The 16,307-nt window shown below is 40.7% G+C and overlaps 1 protein-coding gene across 1 annotated transcript in view; it reads right to left on the reverse strand.

Moving 5' to 3' along the window:
• The window catches only part of CROCC (ciliary rootlet coiled-coil, rootletin), a 2,018,646-nt gene that overhangs the window by 1,113,033 nt on the left and 889,306 nt on the right, over positions 1 to 16,307 (reverse strand). Inside the window, exon 14 of the mRNA XM_044061829.1 lies at positions 6,250 to 6,394. Coding sequence (XP_043917764.1) covers positions 6,250 to 6,394 — 145 coding nt within the window. The remainder of the gene's footprint in view (positions 1 to 6,249; positions 6,395 to 16,307) is intronic.

Consider the following 16,307-nt stretch of genomic DNA (forward strand, 5'->3'; position numbering starts at 1 on the left):
TTGGGAAAAGTTTCACTGGCAAAGTCTCTCTACGAGCTTTACCGTCTGAAGAATGAGAAACATAGTCAATGGCTCACTTTTTGTTGAATATATTTTTTTACTTCTTCCTTAGCCTCTTCTGCATCAAAAATGCCTTTGATCATCCAAGAAAACATATTCAAAAGACAGCTAGATAGAGCAGCTTGAATCTTACACCTGCCTCTTGACATTCCCTGACTTCATCTTTCGGCTTTTCCCGGTTAGGGGACACCACAGCAGATCACCTGTCCTCTCATGATTGGCAGTGGAGTCTTACAGTGTCGAGTTGCCAGCCCAGAGCCCAACATTCCACAGAAGGCACACGCACTCACACCTAGGGCCAATTTAGAGTATCCAATCTCCCTACAGCATGCCTTTGGGATGTGGGAGGAAACCGGAGCACCCGGAGGAAACCCACATGAACACAGGGAGGACATGTAGACTACGCAAAGAAGGCACCCCAGTTGAGGATCAAACCGGAGAACTTCTTGCTGTGAGGTGGCAAAGCCAACCGCTGCACCACCATGGCTGCCCTCTTGACAGTCCCTGACTGTTAGGATAAAATTATTTCTCTTCTGCCTGGTGTACACTGAATAGTCATTTTCCACATACACTGGTGTCTCCAGTTTTTAATACTTTTTCCTTCTGACACAGTTTTGTCAAAATCAACTCCTTCTGCTTATACAATTGCATCTTTCCTAATACTGGTCATGGCCAGGGTTTGGAGCATACACTTTATGTGCATTTCATTTAAGAAATCCTGTTGTGGAACACCAGTCCACTTGCTTATTTGTGCTTTCATAAAATCAATGCAGTCTATTTCTTCCAGTTTTGTTGAAAAAGCACGTCTCAAGAAGCCATACTCAGCCAGCCTTTTCTTCATTTGAGATTAAATTTTTTGCAGATTTATCAGTTCATCTGAATAGGCAGTTAAAGTTTCTTCTATTTTTCCAGCCTTGTATTATTTGAGTTGATATAACCCTTCAATGTTTCATTTATTTTAATCACCTCTGAGCATGTTTAATTTATTTGTCCTCTGGCATTCAGGCAGTGTCAGTAACTAACTTTTACCCAAGCTTACAAGTTCACTGGCCTTTTTTTTCACTCAGTTTCTGTTTTCACAGTGGAAGAGATGAAATTAAGTCATTGCTCAATGTATACCCATCTTGGAAGTCTAGAAACTTTCGCCATGAATCCAGTTTCAGGAGATATGTGCACTTATTTTGAGAAGGAGGCAGAGCAGGATACCTAATGCCACAATCCCTCAGAGGTAGGATGGTATTGCACAGATGTCCTGGAGGTGGTCTTTTAGTCCACTAAGCTACTGTCTAGTGGTAGCCCTTATAAGCATGTGCACAGACATATGTACTAACAGAAGGCGTGCACTGTGGGTCTTTGCCATGAAGTGGGAAACTCATCCTCCTACTCTAGAAGTGGGGATAGCCCTTTCAAATTTCCTCATAACCAGGATGTTGTCAAGTACACAATCAAGGGTTCCTATCAGTTCGTTCAGCAGTTCGAACACTATATGTTCAAACTGTGAAGTTCGAAAACTGATTATCGTGCGGATCAGGTGAGTGTGAGATAGTGATGGACCTTAGGGTTAGGGTTTGGGTTAAGGTAAGTGGATAGATAGTATTGTATGTACAGTTTAGTGTAGGGTTAGATGTAGGATTTTAAGTGTATGCGTGTGGATTGCTGTTTTTTTTGGTGTGCTTGTGTTGTGTGTGTGTTTCTTGGAACAGCGATTTTTTTCCCTGGGAAAAAAAAATCGCTGTTCTAAGCCTTTGATGGTTTTGCACTTTGAGGTTAGAAGTTTGAACATATGGTGTTCGAACTTCTGCCGTTTCGTTGAAGTGATACAGACCCCACAATCAACCCTTCTGGGTACCCAAATAAAAGCCCTTATGGATGGACCTTGCCTCCATGATTCTGGTGAATCCTTACCACAGAGGAACAAACCGGCTTGGAATTAGTTGGGGCACGGAAGGTTTTATGGCCTGCAAGCCAAAAAGTACAAAGGAAAAATGTAAGATATTAAAAGTAATAACTCCTGAAAAGTGTACACAATGTGAGGGGAGTGCTGTACCAACAAAGGTAGGAAGTCATCTAGGGATTGTTGTTATCAGATGATCAAAAGATTAAGTGAACAAAATGAAAGCAGGAAGAAAGACCAATAGAAAGGTTGGATACACAGAAAGAGGTATCACCAGGAGAAAACAAGAAGTTGATATAACCACATTATAGAAAGCCATAAATCCCTACCAACAGTACTGGGCACATGTCTGAAAATCTCATGCTTGCAAAGACATAAAAGTAAAGAAAAATATATGAGAAAGTCAGCAAAACAGTGTCTAGTCTTCACCACAAACAACACAGAGAAACAGAGTGAGAGAGAGAGATCAGAGGAGCTTAAAACGCACAGTCTTAAAGGAAACAAGCGGAAGAGGGCTATGTTGGAAATAATTAATGACTTCCAAAGGGATCCACGCATTCCGTCCTTGTAGTGTTGAAACTGTCAACAAAAACATATACTCAGAAAGCATTTCAAAGTTGGCAGGTTGCCATATGCATGTCTTGGCACGTGTACACACTTCAGAAGACAGAAGTTTTACCAAGCCTTCCAAGGATCAACAACTCAGCAATAGTGTCTTAATTCCAGGACACCATCTCTTCAAACAGATATGGCACTAGGTCTTAGCAATACCACAGAAATACGCTGAAGCAATCTGAATGAACCCACCAGCTGGACATGCAATATTCATACAGCCTTTAAACTATCTGGTTAGCCAGGGAAAGGATTAGAAAAGTACAGTTGTGTACACTTACCATAAATGTAGATATTCAAGTGTATTCACTGTTGCAGTCATTACATTTAGGCTATCTGCCTGCAGGTAGCCCTCAGCCAGCCTGAATATTAAAGTCTTGGATCCCTGCGTCGGATGCTGTTTCTTCTTCCATGACGTCAGGGGTATAAAACATGCAGTCAATGCCACTACATCAGTTTTTCTTGCCCCAGATGTCAGGTGCTCCCATAATGGAAAGCAATTATATGTTAGGTTACACCTCCAACAAAAAGCAAATACACCAGAAAGCAGAAATGCACTAAACAAGAATAAAAGTATAGCCAAGAGAAGTCAGGGGGCTGGAGGGAGGGTAACCAGGACTGCAACAGTGAATACACTCGAACATCTGCATTTATGCTAAGTGTACACAACTGAACTATGTTCTTTGTTTTTCACTGTTGCAGTCATTACATTTGGGTTGATTCCCAAAGCTAAGGAAGGGAGGAGGAAGTTAGAGAGCATTAGGACCAGCTATTAAGCCCTGCAAGACTGCAGTGGCAAATCCAGCTCTGGATTTAGAAAAAAATAGGCATGTGGTAATGCTTGGTGAAGGTATGTGCAGAGCAACAGGTAGCAGCTTCTAGGATGTCCCTGGTAGGGACACCTCTGAGAAAGGCTGTAGAGGTAGATGCAGCCCTGGTGGAATGTGATCTTATACCCTGTGGGGTAGGTTTTCCATGGTGCTTATAGCAGAAATGAATGCAATGGGCCATCCACTTAGAAATGGTTTGCTTTGAAATGGCCTGCCCCTCTGACCCTGCAATTCTTCTTCTAGTCCGCAAACAAATCTGTTGTGCTACTGCCATAGGAAACACAGAAAGTCCATCTCTTTGAAGCTGTCATCAGCATCCTACCTAATAGCTATATTAATTAAATCTGTTCTGGGTGGAAAGTATATAACACTGTAATGATCTAAACAGCCTTGATTGGATGTCACCAGAGAAAAAGTGAAGTATGTACACCTCACACTCAACTACACGTTACCACATAAAGAAAAATGCATCTTGCTAAGCATCTTACTGTCATAGCATACCATAAATAGAGGCCTCCAATCAAGCAACAAAAATGTACTCCACAGAAATATTAAATCTGGTACTACTGGTGACTCAGGAGTCAGCTTTCACCTTACTATCCAATGGAACACATTTCTGCTGGAAATTAGAGCAGCTACAACACAAGCTTTATCAAAACACAAACACACACACACACACACACACATATATATATATATATATATATATATATATATATATATATATATATATATATATATATATATTTATTTTAATCTATAGATGCAATGACTACATTAATATGCACATACACTGCACCTCATGCAGAATTATCTAGTTATTTTTATTTTTACCCATTAATGAACACCACTGCCTAATTCTTACCAAAGCCAATTGTCTCCCAGTACATTTGACCGCTAACCTGCTAGAGGGATCACTAATTCACAAAGCCCTTTCTCCTGAGACATCTATCAGTCTCACGCAAACTCTTCACCAAACTCCCCACATATAATCTCAGGGGTATCTCTCAGTTTCAACCCACCCTACTAACTCCAACAACTAAATTTCATTGCACTGACCATGCATTCTCATCCTAGCACCTAAACTAGGAGAGTCCATTCCACTCTCAGTCAGAGACATGCAAATGTTGTCAGACTTCAGACAACACCACAAACAACACCTCTTTACCCAAAGTGCAGCTGCACTCGCACAGGTCATTTTACATGATCCCTGCAGCTCTCTCACAGCCTTGTATCCCTATTTCATCCTTCCTTATCTTATCTTGTCATTCTCTCACTTAATGCATCTCATTCATCCAACTCCCTCTTCTCTTTGCACCCATCACATTCCTCTCCTTTCTACTCCTCCTCCCCCTGCATGCATCTCTCTCCATTTCTTGGTCTTCTCTCCATGGTATCCTTTCCTGCAACTATTCTCACTTGCCTTTTCTAATGTCTTCATACCTCTCTATATAATGATATGCTACTATCCCTGTAGACACGCCATCTTAGTTTTTATGGCTACGTCTTACCCAAAAAGCTCTACGCGTAATTTCATTTTGACTCTGTAAACTGCTTCTTAAACTAAATATAGCATACTTTTGCATCTGTAAATATGTATATGTTTACAACATGTTCTTGTATCTGTAAATATGTTTTGTTCATTTCTTATGTGATCCTGTTCACCTAGGCTGTGCCTGCAAATGGTTCACTGAGATCAGTGCACTACCCAGGCAAACAACTATAAATAAATAAAATAAATACATTGTTTATCTTGGCTTTGGTTCATCTTTATCTTATTCCTATTGATCTCACTGTTAATCCCCATCCACATGTGTGTTTTCACTCTAGCTTTACGTGGTTTTTTTTTACAGTTCTAACATTCGCTCAGTGTCTCTTTTCTCATTTACTTTCCTATTTACTCATAAGATACAGTCATCTACTTCCCCATTTAAAAGCCTTCTGTAAACATAACCTCACTTATGTTTGCTCAAAATAGCAATTTACCTTCTATCTTCTGTTCTCTACTTAAATCTCTAAACACATCCCTCTCTTGACCTACTTTGATACCACTCAGTTAAGAACCTTCTTTTATTATCTGCACGTTGTTTTTCTCATTTCCATTTTTTTTAATTTGGGTTTGTCACCTTTTTTTTTTTTTTTTTTTTTTACCAAGACACCTGTAGACATCTGTTTGTACATATGCAGAACTGTAACCCATACAAACGGATACGACTTATTGGCTGCACACACAAGTATGTGACACTGAAACGATCATCTTATTTAATTGTTACAGTGTTAAGATAGACAATGTCCATCAATTAGAATCCCTAGCTCTTGCAACTGTTACTGCCTTTCTTCTTTGTTATGCTTTTACATACTTTGGCTGTGAATTAGTTCTATATGCCAACATATACTGAACCTGTAGTGCTTTTAATTCTTACAGTTTTGCCTATTTTTCCTTCTTTTTATACATATTCTAGCATGTTCTTTCCCCTGTGTCCCCTCTGAAAACAAGCCTCACCCAGTAGGGTTAATGATGCCACCAAATAAATAAATAAAAAGAAGACAAAACAGAGAGTCATCCATTTACAGCGGCACACAAACCAAATTGCGTCTAAATTACATCTTTGACCTCACAACATGCTGTAGTCCTAGAACACTGGAGTCTGAAGTACATTAGTAGAATGAAGTCATCAAAGGGCCTGGGGAAGTACTACAGGATAAAACTAAAACAAGAAAAAACATCACTGACACAGGTAATAAAAGCAAAGTACTAATTTAAGATGTGACGGAGGGATTGTACTTCCCTCATCTCCAGTCTACACAGTCTTACCTCTGACTAGATTAAGACATTCTGTCTTGGGAATTTACCTTGGAAAGTGACTCGGCTATTCCAGCTTTTTCATTTTCTAACACTTCCTTTTCTAGCGTAGCCTTGCTTAAAGATTCCTTTACCATTAGCATCTCCTTCTTGAGGCTTGAGTTCTTTACTTCCAGCTGCTCCAGAAGTCTGTGGCTGTGGTGAAGGAAAAGCAAAGCAAATAAGAAAATGAACAGCAAATATCTGCTTCATTTGCAATTAAATATAGACTATCTACTATGTAATGGATTAACAAAATCTGGAGTATTTTACATGCATAATAAATCAAGAAAATGTATCTCTTCTGCAGTGAAGTACAGTTCAGATATGCATTGTGGTACATGATACTATTCTGCACGAAATCTGTGTTTCATATGTGGATGCCATCAGCAAAATTGTGTAATCTGAGTGTGTATCCCAGCTGGCAAGTTCAAGCATGGTAACTGTTAGTGGGGTGAATCAGGGAAATAGCTTTCATCCTCAATACCCCAGTCCCACTCAAAAGCACAAAGTACAAGTCTTCACTCTGAACTCTGTAACAGTATGTCATGTGATACCATCCAACTGATTTCAACTGAAATGTTTCAGATGTTCAGGGGAAAAGTTTTCCTTGCTGAGAACAGGTACCCAACTATCTATTAAAGTGATAATTATTATTCTCAAGCTGGCAGAGTCACTTTTAGATCCCTTCCCCAAGATTTTATAGAACTACCTTTTAGTTTAGCCAGCGCAAAATGAGAAACAATGACAGTACAGGGAAAACTTATGCTTCTAAACTTTGAATCAAGCTTTTGGAACGTATGACAAATTGAGTGTTCCTGCAAATTTTAAAGAGCTTGTGGCAATTTCAATACAGTTTCAACAAAAAAATAATATTTCTTTGCAACACGTTCTAATATCACAAAAGGGGAATACAAAATATAGATTAAGGTTCTAATATCACAAAAATGCACTAAAATGTAGTCAAAGTCCTAAAGAAATACAAAAAAACTGCATATATATTCATGCAAGTTAACCTGCTAATAAATAATAGATAAAAGGTTACCCAATTTCATACTATAGAGGGAAGGAGCCCAAAGTATGACAAGGGTGGGCAGGATTCAGTTAATGGCAGTAGTACTGGAAGAGCTAGGCAAGGATGAGAAAGAGAGAGACGTGACAAGCTAGAGAACACTCACCTCTCTCAGGGATGGAGAAGGTGGATGCACATGTACGGAGAGACATGTGCAGGAATTATATTCCATACTGGAGAACAGAAGAACTGCCTGCAGTATCTTAAGGCAGGGTGTGGGGATGCTTAATAGAAATTCCCTTTCAGAAATGTGGGGGATGGGGGGCATCCAGTACAGTCAACCCATTGCACAGCCACCTGTGGGAAAGCAGGACTAATGGACAAAAAAAAAAATTTCAAAACATCCCTGATGGTTGCCTAAATGATGTCCTCTCTCACTTGTTGACTGAACAAAAAGGGCAGCTAGAAGAGAGAGGGTTGGATGATCGTCAAGAAGCGGGGGCAAAAAAGAGTTTACATAAATAAATAAATAAGATGTTCTCATAGTTTTGCAGGTAGGCTTCCATTTACACTGTTGGTAATCCAGGTATAATTAACATCCCGAGTGCCTCAGGGATGGCTGAGATGACAGAAGAAATGAGTGGCAGTGATCAGTCTCAAGAGAAAATGTCCTACTTCTGCTGTACTAATGCCCCCAGTGGAAAGTAGGAGACCTACAATACAAATACCATGAATAACATAAGGGAACAGTCTCCTCAGAAGTCAGGAAGGGTCTTGAGCAAAACCAAGTTGGCAGATCACTGGAAGCAGTGTTCATACAACAAGGCGGTGATGTACTTGGGTAGACCAAATAGGAAAAAATAAATCATCCACAGTTTAGCACTAACTGCAGTATCCATTGTCTAGCTTTCACATAAATATCTGTAATCTTGGTGCTGTTCATCTGTTGGTGGTAATGGGATTAAAAATGTAAAGGAGGAAGAAGATATGCATTACAAATTAATAAAACATAAAATGTGTAACTATTACATCTTGCATTTTCTTAGAAGCATTAGTAGCCATAATTCTCAACTGTCCAGATTTTTGCCTCATATTTTTAGCCTGTTTCTCATAACACTTCTGGTTTTCTAGCAGTCAGTGTCAGTGATGCAACAGGTAGCACACTCGTGTTTCATGCAGAAGGCTGTGGGTTCTTTTCCCACACCAGGTAGCCTGATTACTGACACTGCAGTGCAATGTAAGGGGGGGGTGCTGCACTCCTGAGCATGCCATCTTTCAGATGAGATATTAAACTGACGCCCCATCTAGTCAAGGTGGTGGTAGCTCAGGTGCATGTAAAAGATCCCACAGCACCTAACAAAAAAGTAGGGGAAGTTCGACAATGCCCTGGCTGAATTTCCCCTAGTGGTATAAATACCTCTTAGGTTCTGCCCTGAAAATAGGCTACTAGCCTAATAGGACTAACCCAGTCAATACAGGACAAATACAATAAGACAAAAGGATAAATAAAATAAATAAATTAAAAAAAAAAAATCACTGAGGACTGAAGTTACTAAATAATGACACACACAAGTTTCAAACTTCACATCCTTTAGAAAATGCATGCTAACACAAGTCCTGTTATTCTAACAACTTTCTAACTTTATAAGAACAATAGTTAAAATATGTCTCTAATTTTATGCCTTGTCCCCTCCAATTAATTTTGGTTTTGTCCAGATTTCTTGAGCTAAGAGGTTCAGAGGTATATTGGTAGCTCATTATAAAGTGCTGAAAGCTTTAAAAAAACTATAACATGACAAGGCAAGATGGATGGATTACTAATTCTAATTTCCTGCTATGAAATATATAAATACCACCTAGCGGCATTAGAGGCAACATGGGATATATGCAAATTACACTTTAAAGAGAAGGCATAAGAAGGCAGAAACATGCATGTCCACAGCTAGTGGGGTTTGGCTTTATTGGCCTGAATCTGTCCATAAATAGACCAAAAAGAAAAAGTCATGGACATTCAGAATTGCCGTTTAGCTGAAACACCTGATATCCTTAAAGGGTAATTTGCATATATCCCATGTTGCCTCTAATGCAAGAGGTTTAAGGAATCACACACAAAGTCTAGCTTTGCTAGATTTTTCTTTTTAGGTTTTTTTAACGGAATGTGTTTTTTCTGTGTGACCTTTTTACTCATTGTTTTAGTTTGTCAAGGGTTTGCAGGAAGACAGAATTATACGTCGGACAGGTTATGAGAGCACAGATTGTCTAGCTACTAAGGGAACTAGAGAAGCCAAACAGCCAGCTTGAGGTTTGGTATATCTGGGTATGACATGCCCGTCGAGTGGAACAGGAGGCCCGGAGTCAGATCTAACTTCCATTCTGATTAAACCAGGTGAGGTCACAGGAAGGGAAACCAAATTTGTCAAGGCCAATAGGGGGCAATGAGGATCACTGTGCTCTTCGACCTGGCAGCTTTCTGCAGAAGTTTTGGAATCAATGCGGTTGGTGGGAATGCGTACATGGGACCAGGGGGCCAATTGTGAAGTACAACATCCCTTGGTAACTGTCCCCATGAGGGAATCAGGGCAAAGTAGTTGATGGCTGTCCCCACTAATGGAAAATCTTGTCCTCCATTTTCTTGTTGAAGAACCACTTGTTTGGAAGAAGTATGCACCTGCTCAATTTGTCCACAATCACGGTGGATCTCCCTGGAATATGTGTCGCTAAAAGAAAGTGGTCTGAAGAGATCATCCACTGCCAGACCCTGAGCGCTTCTCGAAACAATGGGTAAGATCTGGTTCCCCCATTTGTTGATATACCAGATGACTGACATGTTTTCTGTCTGAATAGCAATCATCCCAGAGGGAAGAATATCTTGAAAGGCTTGAAACACCAAGAACACTGCTCTCATCTCTAGGACATTTATATTTAAATTGGCCTCTTTGGAGGACCAAGTACCCTGGATTGTCTTCCCCAGATAATGCCTCCCACCCTATCTAGGAAGCATCGGGGGTCACTGGAATGAATGGACAGCCATGGAGCAGTTGATTAGACTGGATCCAACAATAGAGATCTCTTCTGCAAGTGTTGGTAATTTTCATCTGATACAAACCCGATTGATGGAAGACTGACCACTGAGTAGGCAATATCCACTGTAGGATCCGCATTTAAAAACCTGGCCAGTGGAACTAAGGTTATCGCTGCAGCCATGAGGCCCAGAGTTCAGAGGACTGTGGGCTGAGACTGATGCATTATCTGCAACAACTGGGAACACCCTGGGGGCTGTGGTGAGTCCAAAGGGCAGTAGTCTGAATTGATAATGACTGGCTCCCAGCTGGAAGCATAGATAATTTCTTGATCACCTGTTCATCTTTATATGATAGCAGGTGTCTTTAAGATCAATCGAGCACATGCAGTCATCATTGCCAAGAAAAGGGAAGAATGGACTGAACCATGACCACCTGGAACCTGGTTCGTTGAACAGATTTGTTTAGATCTGCGAGATCCAAAATTGGTCTCCAGTCCCTTGTCTTTTTTGCACTAAAAAGAACCTTGAGTAAATTCCAGATGCTATCTGGTTTGGTGGGAACTCTTAGATGACTCTTTTTTGCTAGCAGCTTTTGAATCTGAATTGCTGCTTGATCTCTCTGACTGGGTGGAACATTAAGGAGTTTTCTGGGAATTACAGGAAGATGGGAAAATAGTATTATACAACACATGGATGTAATCCTCTGCACCCATGTGTCTTTTGTTAATTCTAGCCAGGCTCTCTAGTGCAGGGACAATCTTCTCCTGACTGTCTCCAGAGGTCGACAGTTGGGCCACCGTTCAGGAGCGCTCGTAGGGTTTATCAAAGAATTATTCTTGTAAACCAGGGTTTTGCAGGCCACCTCTGCCATAAGGGTGGCAATGTCCATTGGAGTTCCCCCTTCTGCCTCTGGGGGCACTTCCTACACATGTGCCAAGGAATGGATCTTGGGATTTTTGAACCACATTTTGTGGCCACTTTGTTTATTACTTGGAGAAGGACTTTTGGGGGGGACAAAACATATGCCCATGGCAGACAAGGTCTTACCATCTTTCCTCACACCTAGGCATTTCTTTCACTTTAGGGCCACAAAAGGTAGTTCTGTCAAAGGGAGCACTGACAAAATTAGACTTAAATGGCTCCACAAAATCGCATAAGTGCATGCAGGCATGCCTTCTCATGGAAATGCCTGAACCCACCACTCTTAAGGTTCATTCAGCTATGCTGGAAATGAATCTCATGGAGCTATTGGAAATAGACTGTAGGGATGCCACCTGAGAAGTTACAGAATCCTTAACTTCTGCAGAGATGATTCCTGAGAGAGTATTTGATAACTCTTTGGTCAAATCTCTTTGAAGTCTAACAAAATGTGCCAGATAGTTCAGCGAATATAATGCAAAAGTCGCTAATGGAAACACGCTTCCCCAGTATGTCCATTACCCATGACTCTGTCAGGGAGATGGACAGTAGAACTCTAGTCAGCTAGTTCCTTCTTTGTGGCTGCCGCATAGACCATTGCATCAAGTGGAATCCCTTTCCACCTAAACTGTCTGTCAGCAGGTTCTGCCATTATCCAGTCCGGTCTGCGAGGTGTGGGTTCTATGGAGTCAGACCCCTTCCATACCCACCTAGAGATCACGCCCATGAGCTCATCTGCAGGTGGAGTCACCCAAGAAGTAGAGGGTCCTGTACCAAAAGCCTCTAGGAGAAAGGATTCTTCTAGCATAGGGTTGGAGAATGTCCAGCCACCTCTCTGTTTCAGGATTTCTAGGACGTCTCCAAAAGGAACATCTTCAGGAGGTGACTGTGGGGACCATTTGTCTTCATCTAAATCCTTTTCATAGATGATGGACTCCTGTGGGTAGGCTAGGTGTTTTCTCTTGTAAGTAGATAAAAGAATAATAAACTGAGAAACAACTAAAAAATGGACAAACGAGTAGCGAAAGCTTCCCAAGACAGCGAGTTTAATGCAGTAAAGCGCTTTTCGTTTTTCGTGAAGCAAACGAAAAGCGCTTTACTGCATTAAACTCGCTGTCTTGGGAAGCTTTCGCTACTCGTTTGTCCATTTTTTAGTTGTTTCTCTTGTAAGTACTTTACTTGGGTACTAACTCACTGGAATGTTCTGCAGAAGTCTTGGAAGAGGAAATCAAAATTCCCTGAGAGGGAACCTGAGGTTTCAGTACAGAATGTCTCTGTGGAGAGAGCTGTTGATGCTCCAGACACTGAGGCATTATGGTGGAATAAGTAGGATCCAAGAGGAAAGGTTCTGTCAGGACTGCTGAGGCAGCGAACACTCTCTTTGCAGCCACACAGGCAGAGCTCAAAAGTAGCCAGGGACAGGCTCTGATCTGAGAAATCAGGTTTCCGAATCATCCCCTCTCTGTGATCCATCCATGAGGAGGAAGCCAGAGCCGAAGTGTCCAGTGCCAAAGTGCCAAGGAACGGAGACAGCTCTGAAAATGTCAGAGTTGAATGCTGAACCCAGACCCAGCAAGCAGGTTTTGGCACCAAGAGCTCTCAGGATCCGAAAAGATAGAAGGTCTCAGAGAAGATGTCGGATCCAAATATATGGAGAACTTTGGATCTGAGACTGACAGATCCGGATGATTGGGATCCTGAAGCTCTAAGACAACAGATGGTGTCAGAGGAGGAAGTTGTAGGGGTGGTGTGGTGGAATGTCGGGCAACCTGACCCCGAGGGGTACGCACCAAGGGAAGACCAATATGCTCCTGTGTCGAGTGAAACTTCCTCTCCATTCTCTCCACATCTTCTTCTGTGACACTTCTGGAAGAATGAGCAGAGTAAATGGAGGGGGATGCTGGTCTCTGCAAAAAAGGTGATGGAAGCTTGTCAGGTACTGGGTCAACCGGCAAAGAATATCTAGTACGAGGACAATATAGAGTCTCTGAAGCCCATGTCTGATCTGAAGATTCTGTCTGATTAAACTTGTGCCGGAAATGTAATAGTCACTTTAGAATTTGTAGGATCCGAAGGAGCAGTCAGATCCAAAATTTTCATCTTTTTCTGATTCCGGGTTCAGACTGGATGTTTAGCACTCCTTTTCCTCGAATAGTCCAAGGAAGATTTTGACATGGTGGTAGGCTTCAACTTTGGAGACTGGGATATGGCTTCTCCAAAAGAGGAAGGAAGGAGACCTTTTAATATCAATTTATTTTTACATTCAGTTAAAGCTCATGGATTAAATCTGTGCCAAACTGAGCAATTTTTCTGTAAGTGTAATGGAGCCAAGCAGTACAAACAAAGCAAGTGTACATCTGAGATAGGAAACTTATATCCACATTTGGAAAATTTTTTTGAAACCTGCAGGTTTGTCAGTCCTTTCAATATATATATTAACAATAACAATATGTCCAAATTCATAAGATATGATAATTCAAAATAGTAAGTAACTTCTTTTTTTGTTTGTTTTTTAAACAGGATGGAAGAAGAAAGTAGAGCGATACCACCAATGGTATGAAGAATTACGGCCAGGTCGTAAGAAACGGGAGATAATGATAGTATCTAGCAGTAGCAAGTATGAAAGGGGACTGAAAAAAGGAGAAAAAAGGATTACAACACTCTGAGGATAGTACAGGAGAAGGGAGGCAAGGAAATACCAACAACAGTATGCTGGAAGTATGAAGAAGACTTAAGGGCAAGGGAGAATAGACTATAGAGATCCTAAACCATTAACGGTAAAGACTAAATGTTAAAAAGGAAAGCTAAGGAAAAAACTGTTCAATAAGAGGAAATATGAAGAAAAAACTTTACTTATCCAATACAGCTCAAGAGAAACTGCTAGACCACGTCCATTAACTAGAAGTGGCAAACGAGATCTGAGGTAATTGGCAGAGTACATTCTGGGTAACGGAGAAGATGGAGAGATCTGGTGGCTGTGAACTGTAGCATCGGCTGAGTCGGATCCGACAGAGCAGATCTGAACCCATTTGCTGAGGATAGCATGAAGACTGACAACATCAGATTATTAGTTAGAAGGACTGACAAGGACTAAAGTATTGAGGATCAAGGGGAATCTCGCAGAATAAGAACAGGTGTAACTGCAGAGATCTAAAGGGAAAATAAGGAAGTATTTGGATAATATCCATGAATTCAAAAGGGCATCTGTTAAGAAACTATGTTTGATAACTCCCAAGCATAAAAACCTTTAACAAAACAACTTAAACAACTTACACAAAATAAAGTAGAAAGGGTTGTCACCAAGCTTAGTGAGACTATGAGACTATGATAAGAAAAATAAACAGAAATCCTATAGAAGTATTACAAATATTTTGGAAATTTTATGAAAGTTTGTATAAAGCAGATTGATTTGGAACCCAAGATAAAGCACAAATAGTAATACTTACAGAAGGCTTAATTATGCCAAAGTTAGAGGAAGTTGAAGCTCAACAACTAATAGTTAAGAAAATAAGAGATGAGAACCAGGAACAGATGGCATTCTTGAAGTTTGAAAGTTAGGGGAGAAGAAAGAGATAAAGATTTGGAAGGTTTTGTTTAAGCATTTCAAAAGGAGGGGAAGCACAAGCATTTTGGAAGAAAGCTGTAGTCGGTAAAGATGCATTTGATCCAGCTAGACATAGACCTCATTTCAATTTTAAACTATAATTATAAAGTATTTGTGTCTATATCAGTTAAAAGAATGGCAAAAGTGTTGCTAAAATTGATAGATATGGGACAATATGATTTTATGGAGGGAAAGCAAATATTTGATAACAATGACACAACAATGACAATCCAGAGGGAAGCAGAATGTAAGAAAATACTCCTGTTAGAGTAAGCTGGGATTTTATGTGTAAAGCAACAGAAGCATCTGCATTCCCTGATAATAAAACCAATTAGGATGATATATGAAGGATCAGAGGCAAGAATCAAAGTGCGTGGGTTCCTCTCTGAGAAGCTGTGTTTGAACCAGGCAGGGGGTATCTTAATTCCCCTATATTTGCTTTATATTTATAGCCATTGGCAAAGATAACAAGGGACGTATAAATTCTAGGATATATCTGGTATGGTAATTAAGAAAAATTGACTTTACCTGCAGATAATATTATTCTGTATTTGATGAACCAGGAAAATAACATTTTGGTGTTATAGGTTCATAGGTTAGTACTAGGCTATTGGCCCTAGGGCCTATACAAGCCCAGCCATAACAATTGCCTGGCTATTTCTTACCAAACTATTTACTTCCCTGGACCCCTGTCTAGCAGGGCGACTGACGTGATCCCGGGGTGAATTTCCTTTCTCCCATCAAATCGTCAAGGTTCCTTTTGAAGAGGGCCAAAGAGGCGCTCTGCTTGACATCTATAGGCAGTCTGTTCCAGAGTCTGGGGAGTCTCTGGGTCAAGAACTTATCCCTCCAGCATGTTTTGTTTATTGTGATGACAAGCTTTAGAACCCTGGAGCATGTGGTTCTGAGGGATTGGGATTTCTTTAAGTGTAGCATGTCCAGCAGCTCTGGGTTTGATATGGCCTTGTATGTTAAGCAGAGATCACCTCTGAGTAGACGATATGCGACAGAGTACAGCTGGTGTTTTTTAAGGTAGTCAGCATAGGGCATCTGCTTTAGGCCTGTGATTCTTTTAGTGAGGTATTTCTGCGGCCTTTCTAGTTGTTGCAGATATCTTGAGAGGTACATACCAAATGGGGCGTTGTATTCTATAATGGGTCTAATGAGGAATGAGTACAGTGGGACAATGACCTCCTTTTTTCTGGATGAAAAGCCCTTAGTGATGAGGTGTGCCACATAGAATGATTTCCTGACTGTTGTGGCGATTTGGTTATCGAAGGTGAGACCACTGTCCACCTGTGTCCTAAGTCTCTTATCACACTTTTGGTGTTTAGTGTACAGCTACCAATGTGGTAATTCATGGGTACATGTTTTTTCCCAAAGGGGATAACTATACATTTCTTGGCATTGAGCTTGAGCCCATGGCTCTAGCACCAAGCATCTGCTGTTTCTGTAAGGCCCTTTTATAGAGTATCCACATCATTTGGGGATTCAATAATGGCTCCCAGTTTGC

This window comes from Protopterus annectens, chromosome 2.part0 (genome assembly GCF_019279795.1).
Source record: "Protopterus annectens isolate FY-2018-M chromosome 2.part0, PAN1.0, whole genome shotgun sequence".
NCBI classification, from domain to species: Eukaryota; Metazoa; Chordata; order Ceratodontiformes; family Protopteridae; genus Protopterus; species Protopterus annectens.